Source organism: Phocoena sinus, chromosome 9 (genome assembly GCF_008692025.1).
Source record: "Phocoena sinus isolate mPhoSin1 chromosome 9, mPhoSin1.pri, whole genome shotgun sequence".
In the NCBI taxonomy this organism is placed as follows: domain Eukaryota; kingdom Metazoa; phylum Chordata; class Mammalia; order Artiodactyla; family Phocoenidae; genus Phocoena; species Phocoena sinus.
Genome location: NC_045771.1, coordinates 85,783,559 through 85,798,159, shown reverse-complemented (window position 1 = coordinate 85,798,159; position 14,601 = coordinate 85,783,559). Strand labels below are relative to the sequence as shown.

The 14,601-nt window shown below is 42.3% G+C and overlaps 1 protein-coding gene across 1 annotated transcript in view; it reads right to left on the bottom strand.

Annotated features, from left to right (window-relative positions):
* The window catches only part of MAGI2 (membrane associated guanylate kinase, WW and PDZ domain containing 2), a 1,347,058-nt gene that overhangs the window by 138,205 nt on the left and 1,194,252 nt on the right, over positions 1-14,601 (bottom strand). Inside the window, exons 15-16 of the mRNA XM_032642294.1 lie at positions 10,214-10,406; positions 3,571-3,810 (exon numbers count right to left, since the gene is read on the bottom strand). Coding sequence (XP_032498185.1) covers positions 3,571-3,810; positions 10,214-10,406 — 433 coding nt within the window. The remainder of the gene's footprint in view (positions 1-3,570; positions 3,811-10,213; positions 10,407-14,601) is intronic.

Below are 14,601 nucleotides of genomic sequence, written 5' to 3'. Positions count from 1 at the left end.
CGGCGGGACGGGGAGCTGGCCCTCAGAGATGCTCATCTGCTGCCCGGATTTAGCTGCTCTGGGAGAGTGGTGGGCTCTGACTAATGGCTGACTGAGCCGACAGCAGCGTGAACTCTGCACCCTCCGAGAACAGCGAGCTGATGGAACGCAGTGATAATTCCTAGCAGGCGAGGTGGTCTAGACGGCAGGGACCACACACTTAGCGCTCACTCTGAGTCAGTGCTCTTCTGAGCACTTCCGTGTACTAATTCATTCAACCCTCACAGCAACCTGATGACCTAGGTATTAAAATGATCGTCTCTTTACATTCAAGGAAACTGAGGTCCAAAGAGGTTGTATAACTTCCCCAAGGTCACAGAGCTAGTCAATGATGGAGCCAGGTTTCAAATCCAGGCAGTACGATCAGAGCCCCTGGGCTGTTAGCCACGCCACTCCCTCGCCTAGATGTGATGGTGCCCCTATCAAAGGCGAGAATAACAGCGCTCTGTCCGCTAAGGAGAGGATCTCAGTAGCCTGAAAAATAAACCACAAATGTGTTCAAGATCCTTGGACCCAGATAAGACACGAAGAGAAAAATGACACCAGCCCTGGAAATGATTTTGACTCTTGGATATTAGAACAGTATCACGCTCTCCTGGGCTCGCAGAGCCCAAGGAGCCTTGATATTCTGGCAGTGGATGTGTGGCACAGGAGGTGGCACTTCGCCTTTCTCTTCAGAATTGAGAGTTAAAAATTATTACGGAAGTTAAGCATGAAGTAGCATCAGCTCTAGAGACCTTTCACGTGCATGTTGCAAATTACAGACTGTAAACGTGCTCTTCCCGGAACATAGGGACAGCCTGTGTTTATATACACTATTGATACTATGTATGGAATGGATAACTAATGAGGACCTACCGCGTAGCTCAGGGAACTCTACTGGGTGCTCTGCGGTGACCTAAATAGGAAAGAAATCCAAAAAGGAGGGGATGTAGGTATACGTGTGGCCGATTCACTTGCGTACAGTAGAAACTAACACAACATTGTAAAGCAACTACACTTCAAAAAAATTTTTTTAAAGTTTCTTAAATTAAAGAGAAATAAATATGTGAAAAAAGAAGCTAGGAAGCATTATGAACTCTAGAATAGCCTTCCACTCTCCAGGGTGATGTAAAATAATACCATTTTGAAAATGGTTAGAATTACTCTTTTGAGGTCAGTCTAATGCCACTTGGTAGGAAGAAAAATCCGCATTTAATTGTAAGCATTTGCACCTGGTGTTTGCCAACCCTGTCCATGCATGGATCTTATTTGCAATAGACAAATCCTCTGTGGCTTATGTAATAAATGTACGCGTGCATACATGCACGCACACACGCACACACACAAATCCTCCTGTACGTTGAGCAATAATGCTGTCACACTTCAGATAAAGCTGAGACCTTAAAGACATGCTTAACACTTTCACTGTGGTAGTACACTTAATTTTATTCCAGTCCTTTAGGTATCCTGCCCCAATAAACAATTTGAATGCCTGGAATAGCTACAAAAGCTCTCTGTGAACATTTTCCCCAAGTGTAAATTATTGGAAGACTGTTTATATAATTCAAGAAAATCTTGTGTCCTTTTAATCTTGCTGAATCCACCACACTGACAGAATCCTGCCTTTACTCTATGCTTAAGGACTGGATTTATTTCTTTACCTCATCATGAAGAAAAAGATAAATGAAATCATACTTTCTGATGTACGTAATTTAGCTTCTGCACATTTTCACCTTTCACGAAGTTTAATGCTTCTATAGTTTCCGCTCTTGAATTGGTCAAAGCTAAAGCTAAACAGGGCAATTCTCTCCATTCAGTCCTGGTACTATTTTGCTAACATTAACTTTATCATAAAACGTTCTTATTCATTCTCAACAATTTGATTTCTTGAGCATTGTTTGATACCCGCACCCCTTGCCATGTGCTGGGGACAACCACAATTCATAAGAATTTCAGGACCACAGCATGACTCAATTGTCGTTTCTCCTAATGCTCTCTGTTATGGTGTTTCTATCCACAACATTTCGGGCCAAATCACTTGTACATGAAAAATGAACAAGTTTTCCTATCACTTCTGCCCTACTGCTTGCTGGCTGAGGAGTGACTTCCGGAATAGTGCTGCTGAAAGGAAAACCACTGAGGAAGCTGAGAATCTGCAAAGATGATTGACTGGAAGAGAGATACGACCTCTGACTGTCACCTGTTGTACAGACTCCTGGAACCTTAGATTTGGAGGAATCTCAGAAGGTGAAATCATCTACTTCTCCCCCATCCATTACTTCTACCAAGGCACTGGGATCTCTGGACACACAGGGCTGTCTTATTAAGTTATTCACTTACTTACTTACTTAAAAATTTATTTATTTAGTTATTTTTTACTGAAGTATAGTTGACCTACAACACTATGTTAGCTCCAGGTACACAACATAGTGATTTGATATTTTTATACATTACAGAATGATCGGCGCAAATCCACAGGACAGTGTTAAAGGTCTCCTAACTGTGTCTCATGCTTCCACTCTGGCTCTCTTCCTGCTTCCATTTTTCATGAGCATCTGGATTCATCTTTTAAAAATATATGTCAGATATCTGTCTACCGCTTAAAACCTTCCAATGGTTCCCATGGATTTAGATTATAATCCACGCTTCTTTCCAAGGGTGTGTGAAGCCCTGCACAGCCTGGCTCCCGCCTAGCTCTATGTCCTGGTCTCACGCTGCTTGTGTTCACTAGACCACAGATGTATTGGGCTTCTGTATGTGTATCTACAGACACATAATCTGTATATATACATATATATTTAACTGAAGTATAGTTGACTTACAAGTTTATATTAGTTTCAGGTATACAACATAGTGATTTGATATTTTTATAGATTATGCACCAAAGTGATAGTTTTATTGACTATGTTCCGTGCACTGTACATTACATCCCTGTGACTTATTTATTTTATAACTGGAAGTTTGAACCACTTGATTCCTCTCACCTATCTCACCCATCCCCGCCCCCCCCGCCCTCCGGCCACCACTAGTTTGTTCTCTGTATCTAGGAGTCTGTTTCTGTTTTGTCCGTTTGTGTGTTTATTTGCCTTGTTTTTCAGATTCCAGGTATACGTGAAACCATACATTTTCTGTATATTTCCTGAATGCTGAGCACCTTCCCACGTCAAGGCTTCTGCCTGGACTGCTTTTCCCTCAGATACTTTGTGCAGCTGGTTTCATTCTACAGAACAGAAGCACCTCTCCCCTCACGTCAAAATTCCCACATCACACTGCATTGTTTTCTTCCCAGTTTAAAATGAATGAAGAGCTTTTATGGGGGCTGTGGGTTTGGGAGGACATTAGCTGGGCTCTTGCATTCTTTCTGAGCCAAAGTCGGCAACATTTGGCTAGGCAAGTGCTAAGGATGCCTTATTTGTGCCCGGAGGCTGCGACTTTCGGGCTCCACATTTATGAATACAACAGTCCTCTGATCTACTTGTCCAGCATCCCCACCACCAGAACAATAAAAACAATAGCTCTCATTCAAAAGCAGGCAAAGCAGACACTTACTTATGGTGGATCCGGACTCTGGCCTGTTCAGGGAGCTGATGATGACAAAGCCGAAACCCTCGTTCTCTTTGCGGTGAATGACCACATCGCTGGTCTGCAGGCTGTGGGAGGCGAAGCCTTCGGGGGGAGAGGCGCTGCTGTTGGTGTGAGTGTTGGTGTAGGTTGCGTAGTCGCTGCGAGGAGAGCTGTGGTGGGTCGACACGGAGCCTGGACTCCTCCCGTTCTCTGGGCAGGGCTCCCCTGGAACACACATCGTACACAGGCACCTGGTTATTTAGCAAGGGTCTTGATGAAGGAGTGCCTCCTGTGTACTGGGCACTATTCTAGACACTGGCATTGTTACCAGGCTGGTTGACTGGCCTCCATTCCTCCCCCCACCCCCCGGATGTGAAGAGTATTTGAAAAGCTCCAAACCTGGCTGTGGAGCCTCCTAGGTCTTGCCCCTTTCCACCCTTCACAGCAAACACAGGTAAAACCCCTCCTCAGCTTCCCCTGTGCCGCTACTTGTTTATAACGTCTTCTCGGTAAGACTGCAACCCGCCAAGACAATGCCCAGTTTTAAATATCAGCCTTCTCAGTTTCACAAAAATAATTGATCTAAGAAGATCATAAAACAGATAGACAGACTCTTCAACTATGCTACGCATAAAACCCACTTAAAGAACTCGTAAGAAATATGCATCATCAGAGTTCACCCAAGGAGTTTTTTCAGTAGATCTAGGATCAACTGGGCACAGGAATCTGGATGAGGTCTCAAGGCCACACTTTGAGAAGTGCTGATTGTAGTTGGCGTTAACAGCCCAGAGGATGTCCACGTAAAGTGACCTACCGTAATTTTACTAAAAAGCCACGGGTTTATTTAATTCTGTGATATTCTGTTAGCTTAGAAGTGTTCATTCACTTTGTGTAGCTGGGAAACATACTTCTTAGTTTGCTCACTCTAGGATCAAATCTAACAATGATATCAGGCTGCGGAATGATGAATTTTGAATCTCTAAGGGAGGTGTTGGAGGCCTTGCTCATTTACATTCTATATTATTGTAAAATATACTTTATTGTCAACCAGATAAAGCAAGCCAGTACTTCCATGAGAAAGCAAGTATATTTATAGGGAGAAATGATAGAAAGTTGGCAGCCAAGAGAACCTGGTTTTTAAACTGCAAGTTGACCCATCATTCAAGAAAGAATTCTGTCATTTTACTATAATACCTAGGTTCTGGTATTCGGATGAAAAAAAAAACTTAAGCAGGCACGTAGAATACTGTAATTAGAAACAGGACTGTTTCATGTCCATCTTACAACTTGATTAGTGTACTCAAAAGATGTTTATGGAACAGAGGAACAATAAGATAGAAAATAATGATAATTAGTGATTCCTTTATGGGTCTTTAGATATGGTCTCCTATTTACAATACTGGCAGTTGTCTCATATGGCAAGTTAAAAATAATTAGCCAAAGTTCCAATGAAGGCTTTTAATGTAAGATGCAATTCCATTCTGAAATGAAAAATCATTTCGTTTAAAAAGTCAGTCAGTTCAGAAATCAGGGAACGAGAACACTGACTGTAAGAGATGTTTTGTTATGTTACACTGATACCTAAAGAAAATGGAGCTGCATTTAATCAGATACTCAGATTTTAAAATGGTCTTTACAAAAATGTATTCATTTCTTGTCTGTGATTACAGAATGAATAAGACCCAGGCTACTGCTTATTACTGTTTGATATATTTGAATGTTTCTGTAATATTTAATCAATCAGGTTTTAATAAAAGAAAACAAATGGGTGTCTTCATATGTAAGAAATGTACTGAGGTGATAAAAGAGCAAAATGTCAATGTCAAAGCTTTTCCCTCTTTTCCACCAGAATTTCAAACTACCTGTAAAATGAACCCTCTCCACTAGAAAACATCATCCAAAGACAAGCTGTTATTGTCTTGGTGAAGCACATATCCTTTATCAGTCCTTGTATAAGTTGGAAATAAAGTGATTGGAGATAGTCAGGAAGAAGAAAAACAAACAATTATTATGCTGCAACATTAAACTGAAAATCTCCCTGAGTTATTGGACCAAATCAGTAACTAAATGTCATAGGCAGTGACAAGAGAGATCTCATTTTCTGGCTGTCATATTTTAGGGGGTTGAGAGCTGTGGTTGTCAGTAAAGCAGCAACTAAGAAAAATTATCTGTCTTTGCAGAAAGTGGCTCGGAGTGGCTATGCCACAGGTTCCAAAGGGAGAAAGAAAGGAAATCATTGCCTAAGTCAATGTGAGTGTCCCTGGGTGAGTGCAGGAGTCAAATACATTAACAGAATACTTTCCTATTGCTTCTGCATGTCTCTTTCAACCTCTAGAACAAAGTTCTTTATCTTTAACACCATGAGCACATTTAAAACCAGGGAGTTAAGAAGACTTCCAGTGATTGACTTCGAGGGATATAACTGATTCCACCTCATTTTTCTACTTGGCTGGCTCTAGACCCAAATGAGACTGTTTTCTCTCCAACAACACTTCCTGGTATAGGGGATGAAAAATGTTGTTTTAGAATAATATAGTAAAATGTCAGAAAGTGACTAAATACCACGTGCAATTTTTCTTCTTCTTTTTTTTTTTTTTTAAACGCACTAAGTCCCAGCATCCCTGACTCATCCTCTGGCTCACATGCAAACGGGTGTACAGAATTCAGTCACTTAATATCTATTCAAGTCCAATAATTAATTTTTAGGTTTTAGCTTCTGTTTTGTCCTCACCAGTCATACTGGAAATCATCACTGTGCTGACTGGGAGAGGGTCTCCCTTTGGGAAGGCAGGAGTCATTGATAATGTCCTCCAGGTGAGATGGTTTTGACTAGAACAGTCAACTGCTGGCCAGGAGCTGCTCCTGGTCTGCAGACCCATTTATTATTCCTGCCCAATGCCGGTCTAGACTTTGTTTAATAACTGTTAAAATTAATTGCCAATGTTTTTAAATAGGGTGATTTTACAGAAAGCTGGATTTTTAGTTCCTCTTGAAATATTTGGCAATAATCAACTAGAGTTGGGCAATTCCTGTTCCCTTGACTGAGTACACAATGTGCGAGTCTCAGCTACTCCCCAGCGTCTCTTGCAAATTCCTGATTTACTCATTTACCCGTGGAGTGAAGAGCACACAGGGCCAAAGGGACTTGTGCGGCTGGAGCCCTCGTTTCCCTTCAAGATCACAGACTGGGTACCAGGGCTCTATGTAACCAAACAGACGTTGCCTGCTTCCAGGTTTTGCCTGGGCCTCTCTTCACAGGACTGTCCCCTGGAAGGATGTGCAAATCCTGTCTTGAAGCACGGCTGAGGCACCGGGGTATGTGTGTGATAGATCTTGGACACGTGCACTGGAGTGTCCACGGGCACAGTGCACCCCTGTGGTGCCTGGCAGGCTGGGGTCCTGCCCATGTTAGGGGCTGGCCTTCCTGAAGGCATGTGAGTTTCTGCACTCCTGCCTTATGCTCATCAAGGCAGACATTATTTAAATGGGTGACATGCTCGTAGACAAAGAGTAAGGGATTGTATTTAGAATTGACAGAAAGTATAGTAGCCAGGAGCAGGGAATTCACTAGCATCCTGAACGCTGGCTAAACTTTTCACCCAGCTGCCAAGAAAACCGTCCCTTTCTCAGTATCAGGCCAAGAATTAGACTTTCCCTTAGGTGTTAGAAAAAAAAGATGCTGACAGCTTTAAGATGGACTCTAACGTGTTTTGATTAAGTCATAAAACTTTCTTTCACATCAATTCTAGATTTACACTTTCGGGAATTCCTCAGAGACACTCTTCTCTCAGACGAATCGTATGTATTCAAAATAATGTGTCACTACGTTGAACGTCTCAAAGTTGAATTATTAAACATGTAAATATTTACACTTTCAGTGTAACAATTAACGCCACTTTCAATAACTAAATATCGGAGCTGGTAGCACGGATAAGGCACCTCTCAAAACTAGTTTAAGGTGCAAGATCTGTGCTAAAATTATCTGGTAAACAAAACTGGATACATTACTGGATGTTTTCATCCTTTATCCTTTACGTTTTTATCCACCATTTCTCACTTTTGAGGATCTAGTTTGCCACTGCCTAATTGAAAATTCTGCCTTTCTACCTTCAGTGCGTACACTTTTTTTGGTATGTTAACATTTGGGGCAGGTTTTTATTTTCATTTTTGCCCAGTGTAACTAACCAGTCTGTATCTCTCATAATTAATGCTTTTTTTCCTTCTTCTTCTCTTCAGCATCAACTAGGAAACCAGTGCCCAGTGTCTTCTGGGGTGAGGCAGGACATTTGTACGAGCGGAGGCAAGCATAAGGCTGACCTCCCTTCTGCCCACCTCTTTTTCCATTATATTACTCCTTTGTGCAAGAAGGTGGTGACACTGCCTGTCTCCTCGTTCATCTTCTGTCTCTTCACAGTCTGATTACTCATTTCCCCTCAGCTTTGAACCGTCTCATCATAAGCCAGGCTTGGACCTCCCACCGCATTTGCTTCAGAAACCATAATAATGATGATAACAAGAATCCTGAAAATGGCATATCCACTGTCATATCCATTTGTAGCTATCTCTTCTCACTGTCGGAGAAATGGCAGCTATGAAGAAAGGCTGTCTTCCTAGGCCCGTTTAAAAAATCTGCTCCATCCTATTTCTAGGCATTGACTTTACTATCAAAGTATCCTTTGCTGAACTTAATCGTTTTCAATACTCATGAAGCTTTCAAGGAAGAGTGGGCTGAACTAACTTGGAAGCTCTCCTGGTGTGAATGAGCAGGCCGCGGCAGAACACTTTCAAGAACTAAATGCACTTGGAAGCCTAAATGAGTAAAGCCGGTAAGAACGGCAGCAAAGAGCATCTTCACAGAAGTTACATGATCCACAAATTGCAAGAATACATTTCTGAGGCATTTGCCCTACACTCCAATAGCCTGGGTTAATCAGAACAAAATTTAATTTACGATAATCAGCTGATGGCAAGGAGGGCATGAAATTATGTTGGTGCATTAGTTTTTGCACTTTGCAGTGTATTTCCTTGTGAATCAGTATTTTCAAACTTATCTTTGGGGTTACAGAACAAATACCACAGCAAACTTTTTATTAAAAATCACTTTGGAGTGTGAGAGACAGTTAAATGTTAACTGAGCAAACACTGTCTTCCTCGGGGCATCTCGCCCAAGGTTAAGGCATAATTCAAGGTGTTTTACTTCACTGGGTCAAGTGGTCTGCCATGAATTTCTGAAGACGAATGGCACCTCTTAGCAAAACCTCCATAATACAAGATCTATAGCAGTCTCGACAGGTGAGGGCTGATCATTCTTCTGACTTACCCTTTTAAGTGATAGCTCCTGCTCAAAATCTAGTTTCTACAAGACTTGACTAGAAAAGGATTTTTAGTTCAACGAATAAACCTTATACTCTCGAGTGATTCACAGCTGTGATTAGCTGGTGGCTCTTTTTTTAAAAATTCAAATGTACTACGATAATAGCACATATGGAAGACTCCTTATGTTAGGGAGTGACATTTGCTAAAGGTTGGTCTAATGTCTTTGAATCCACTGGACAGGGGGTTGGTGGTAGAGTAAAGAAAGAAGCACTGGCTGGGGAGATGGGTCTCTGCATAATCACTGACTCACTGCAGACCACCAGGACATCTACTGAACCTCTGGGCCTCAGTTTGTCATCTGTAACACAAGGGAGTTCACGTTGCTCTTTCTAAGGTCCCTCCTAATTCTAGTATTGATCACTGTGTACAAGGAGCAGTCCAGGGCTGAGGAGAGAGGCCAGCAGGCCACCGGGGCAGGTGACGACGGAACATCTTTGGCACTGTCGCTCCTGTAATTCACAGGGCAAAGGAAGCACAGGCGGTTTGGGACAATATTCCCAATATTACTGAGTGCTCAGAGGATAAAAAACAGTATAATGCTTGTAATGGACATATTCCTTATAAACAGAAATCTTTTTGGGGGGGGGTGTTGAGAGATGGTAAAGAGAGCTAAATTGCATCATATGACTAAGAGGGCTGACTTTTAAAAGTATTTCTTTGGTGGATTCTTTTATGAAGCTGTAAAGGTTGTAAAGGGAATAATTACTTCTAATTTCTCTGTTTCATAACTTTGGAGTTATATGAATTGTGCTTTCTCAGAGTGACATATAGATGTATTTTTCTAAATCAGAGTAATCATTTTATTGTTACCATTTATCAGGCTCTATAAAGGAAGTTAATTTTCCATCCTAGTTGCCTTTTTATGGTATCAAAATGCTGTGTTTCTTGGCTTGTAAACACAATGAGGAACATTTTCAAAAGCTATATTTTTCACTATTATAATGTTCTTCTTATACCTAGCATCTACCAAAAAGCAAAGAGCATGCATATCTTAAATTAGCCTCAGGCTTTGCTAGAAATTTTTAATGACTCCATGGAAAATGTCAGCCTCAAAGACGGCTTAGAAATGTACTAGCGGGGTGAAAATCTGCACTTTCAACATCATAGTTACATCTGGCATAGCGAGGTTGGTCTTTTCCCTCATATAATATAGAAATTGATTTAAAATGTTGTCTCCAGTGTCCTGACCCTGACTCACAAAAGCATCTCACCACCTAACCCCCAACTCTTGCTGCTGGTTCGAGTTACATACCTCCACATAGCACCTTTCTTCTCACAGTGAGGTTGACCTGCCCGTTCCGGGCTGCATGGTGCATAAGGTCGATGACATAGCGGTGGGTCTTGCCAGCCACTGGAATCCCATCCACATAGACGAGCTCGTCTCCCGGGTGTAGGCGGCCGTCTCTGTCGGCTGATCCCATGGCAATGACAGCTCCAATCAAAATCTAGACAAGCAGTGAGAAGAAAAGGATGTTTATGTTTCAAACCTCCTTCCTTCCTTCCTTTCTTCCATCTATCTACTTACCTACCAAGTAACTCAGTAGAAGATTTTATTCCCTGTTCACACCCTCTGCCCCAAATCTGAACATGTACTTGAAAAATGAAAAATGAGAGGCTGAAAGGATACCCTCCTAACTCTTCCAGGTTGCTAACTCCTCTCAGAGAAATAAATGTTTTGGACTTGCTCCTGATGGCCATGAAGTCTGGGGGACACTTGCTCAGTGGTTCATAAGCTATCACCCTTAACGCCAGATAACCTGATGTCATTGGCCACCGTACATGGGCTCTGAATTGAAACAAACTGGGGGTGGAATCCTAGCTCCACTTCATTATTTGTGTGCCGTGGGCAAGTCTTTTCAACCTCCGCAAGCCTCGGTTTCTTCACCTGCAAAAATGGGGAAATAAAATAATAGGACCTACTTCATGGAGTTGCTGGGAGAAGCGAAAAAATAGTGCATGGGAAGCATTTAACTTTGCTCAGGGCACGTAGCGAGTGCTTGAAAAATGTCAGGGGAAACTACCTGCTGTATATTATTAAATTCAGATGAAGGTTCAAAGTGTTTTTTTATCTTTTAATTTTTGCTTTGCTTTCAAAAGCTGGAGTTAAGGATAAAACAAAACAAAGCAGAACTCACGGCTGGCCTTCCCTGGACAGGTGACCTACTTTAAGAACAGTCAAATCTCCTCCAGATTTTTGCTCCATTTCTTTGAATACTTAGAGCACTTCCTCTGCACAAAGGATGTCCCCAGTTCTGCCTGTCCCCTGCAATGCTTCTGCTGTTTAGGTGGCCACCATACCAGGAAGTTTGGAGGTACACATCTGGGAAATGTGCATATTGTTATAAAGCTCTGAACCAGGGACTGTGACACAAGGCATAACGATGTAAGGTTTCCTACTTCCCATTAGAAACACTCAAATTAGTGTCCATTAGCAAGGCTTTTCTTCTTTCTCAGAGGAAAGGCAACAGCACTCAATATTTTAGGTCTGCTATTTAATCTACAATTTTTCCAACTCATGGACAACAGATTTCCAAAGAATAGTTTTTCTTTTGCCAAGTGGCTTAGCCTCACAGCATCTGAAGGCAGTGGTTACCATTAGTCTGATAATGTTACAGAGGCTATATTCTAGGTTGTATCTTAAGTCTATAAAATGACCCCGTGCTCACGGATTGATTTCTTTCAAATCTCAGATCTGTGGATTCCCGTTAATTTGCAGAGCTGCTCCATCATGACCTGCAGCCTTGTGTGTCAGCAGACGATTCCTTCTTACTTGGTCACGCTGCTCAGTGTGGCCTGTCAACACAGATCTGAGTGCCCAGACCTCCTCAGGTATACGCAGAATTAGGGTCTGGAGAGTTTTCTCTTTTTTCCTGAGGACTTCACAGCCTTGGTCCACTGAATAGCTCTCTTTATCCATAGGAATGAAAATTCCCTACCACACGGCTGTTTTTTCCCTATTCTTGGGGGAGGGTGGGGAGTGGAGAGTGGAGAGTAGATTTGCTTCCTTGCTGAATATTGGTGCTCTGATGACTGATTCATTATTGCTCTCACAGGAAACACATCGCCAGCCTTGGACTGCTGGGCCACAGCAAATGGCTGTGCCCATATGCTGCAGTCCAGCAGTCGGGCATGCTTCTGGTATTTTCCATTTTCCCTTATTGTCCTGTCAACCTGAATTTATGAGTTTCTTTCTAAAGATATTCCAATCTATTCTTCAAAAGACTCCACCCGCTATGGAGCACTTCACAAATTTATTAAGTGCTTTGTGCAAAAGCCAGTTAAAATGAATGTTTATGTTCCTCCACTGCCCCATGAAAAGCTGCATTTAGCTGGGTTCGCCCAAAGAAAATGCTTCAACCTTTAGATTTCCTGTATGCCTCAGTGGGAGAGTTTATAGCTAGTAACAGAGAAAAAATGGCTAGAGAAATTCTTAGCTTAATTACCAACATTAAGCTATAGTTCTGATTCTAACTGATGAAAAGGAATTAAAAAAATAGGTTACAACTAAGAGAGCTACCATTGCAATTGGGCACTCTACAAAAATAGTAAAAACAAAATTTCACATAGGAAAATTCTCATTCCTCTCCTGCTGTAGGAAAACAGCAAAGATATACTCTTGAAGTTATTTTCTGTGTTACTAGTTTAATATCATCCATTAAAAGGAGAACCCCAGTATAACATCTGTTTTTCTGTTTTATTGCTGTGATATGAAGTACTCTCCTCGCTAATTAATTCATTTATCCAGCAAATATTCATGGAGTCCAGGGATACTTCTAGGTGCGAGGAATCCATCAGTGAACAATAAACAAAAATCCCTTGGGGGCTTCCCTGGTGGCGCAGTGGTTGAGAGTCCGCCTGCCGATGCAGGGGACACGGGTTTGTGCCCCGGTCCGGGAAGATCCCACATGCCGCGGAGCGGCTGGACCCGTGAGCCATGGCCGCTGAGCCTGCGCGTCCGGAGCCTGTTGCTCCGCAGCGGGAGAGGACACAGCAGGGAGAGGCCCGCGTACCGCAAACAAAACAAAACAAAACAAAACAAAATCCCTGTTCTATAGAGCCATTCTAGTGGTCAGACAGTAATAAATGTAAAAATTATGTTGTATGCTAGCAGGCACGTACTATGAAAAAAATAGAGCAAAGTAGGATGGTGGGCGGGTGTCAGCTATGCGGCTGAGGTGGAGTTAGGGCAGGTTAGATCAGGCCTCAATGAGAAGCTGACATTTGAGCAAAGACTGAAGTTCACTGGATACATTTTTTTTAAACTTGAAGCTTTCATCTTCAAACTTTACTTTGTTCTATCAAATCTTACATATTTATTTGTAAATAGTGTATTCAATATAATACTTCAATATAGCTTATTACACAGTATTGTGAAATTATTAACAATATTATTGTATAATCACATTGTATAATCCACCCTCTACCTTTTTCAGAGAAAGGTTGTCATAGTTATGAAAGAAACTTGAATTGAGCTCAGCGTGGGGAACTGGAGCAGGCATGAGAGCTGCTCGTCCATGAGCTACATATATGAGTTACACTTGCTCCTTCCTTCAGGAACTGCCGCTGGGAAGAGGCTGACCACATGCGCTGTCACTGCTTCTGCCTCTCATGCTGCTGTTGTTCCTTAGCCTTTGGCCAGTTTACACCTTTGTGCCCTGCATTTCACTGCTGACACAGAGCTAGCTCTATGTGCCTCTCTATTCAGGAAAGAAAATAACCCACAACTTTTTTTTTTTCCTTAAATTTGAATATGCTTTGTACACTTGACACATCTGAGTAGTTTATTTCCTATCTGGATAGGATGATCTATGATTCCTTCTTGCACTGTTAACTCACATTGACTTCCATATATACATTCTTAACGTTCACCTAAGCTCTCGAAAACATACTTCAGGATATCTGATCCTTTAAATCAGTAGTTCTCAAACTTTAGGGTGCAGAAGAATCACACCGTGAGCTTGCTGAAACAGAATTCTGCATCTACCCCGAGAGTCTGATTCTACAGGCCTGGGGTCTAACCTGAGATTCTGCATGTTTAACAAGCTCCCAGGAGGTGTTGGGTGCTTCTGGTCTGTAGATCTAATGCGATTTGAGTAGCAAGTTTCTGAGTATTCTCACTTGGTCCAGTGGACACAGAAACTGTGGTCTCACTGGTCACGTTCCAAGTCCACTGAGGGACTTTCCCTCGGGTGCCTGGCTTGAGCCTCCTGCCCCATTGTACTGGTCACTTTCCAGGTCTGCTGAGTGCATGGCCTGGGCTCCCTGACCCATCAGGCTATACTTTCCTTCTCATCTTGCTAATCCCTGGCTATACTGGCCAGTGAGGCTTCCCAGCCAACACTGGCCTCGCTCTACTCATCACATCCCTCTGACCTCACTGGATCCTTCAACCTCTGAGGACCCACTCAGTAGCTTTCTCATTGCCCTTGGAGAAGTTCTTTATCCTGCCTCTCTTGCCTTGGCCCTGAAGAAACAGCTTGGTGGCAAAACAGATCAAGAAAGACCCCTCCACACAGACACCCCTCCCAAACAAGTGACCTGGCCTTATCTTTCCAACCATCTTTTGTAAAAAAAAAAAAAAAAAAACCAAAAGAATCAAAAACTCCACAACTTCACTTTATCTTAAAGGCTGTGAAGGCA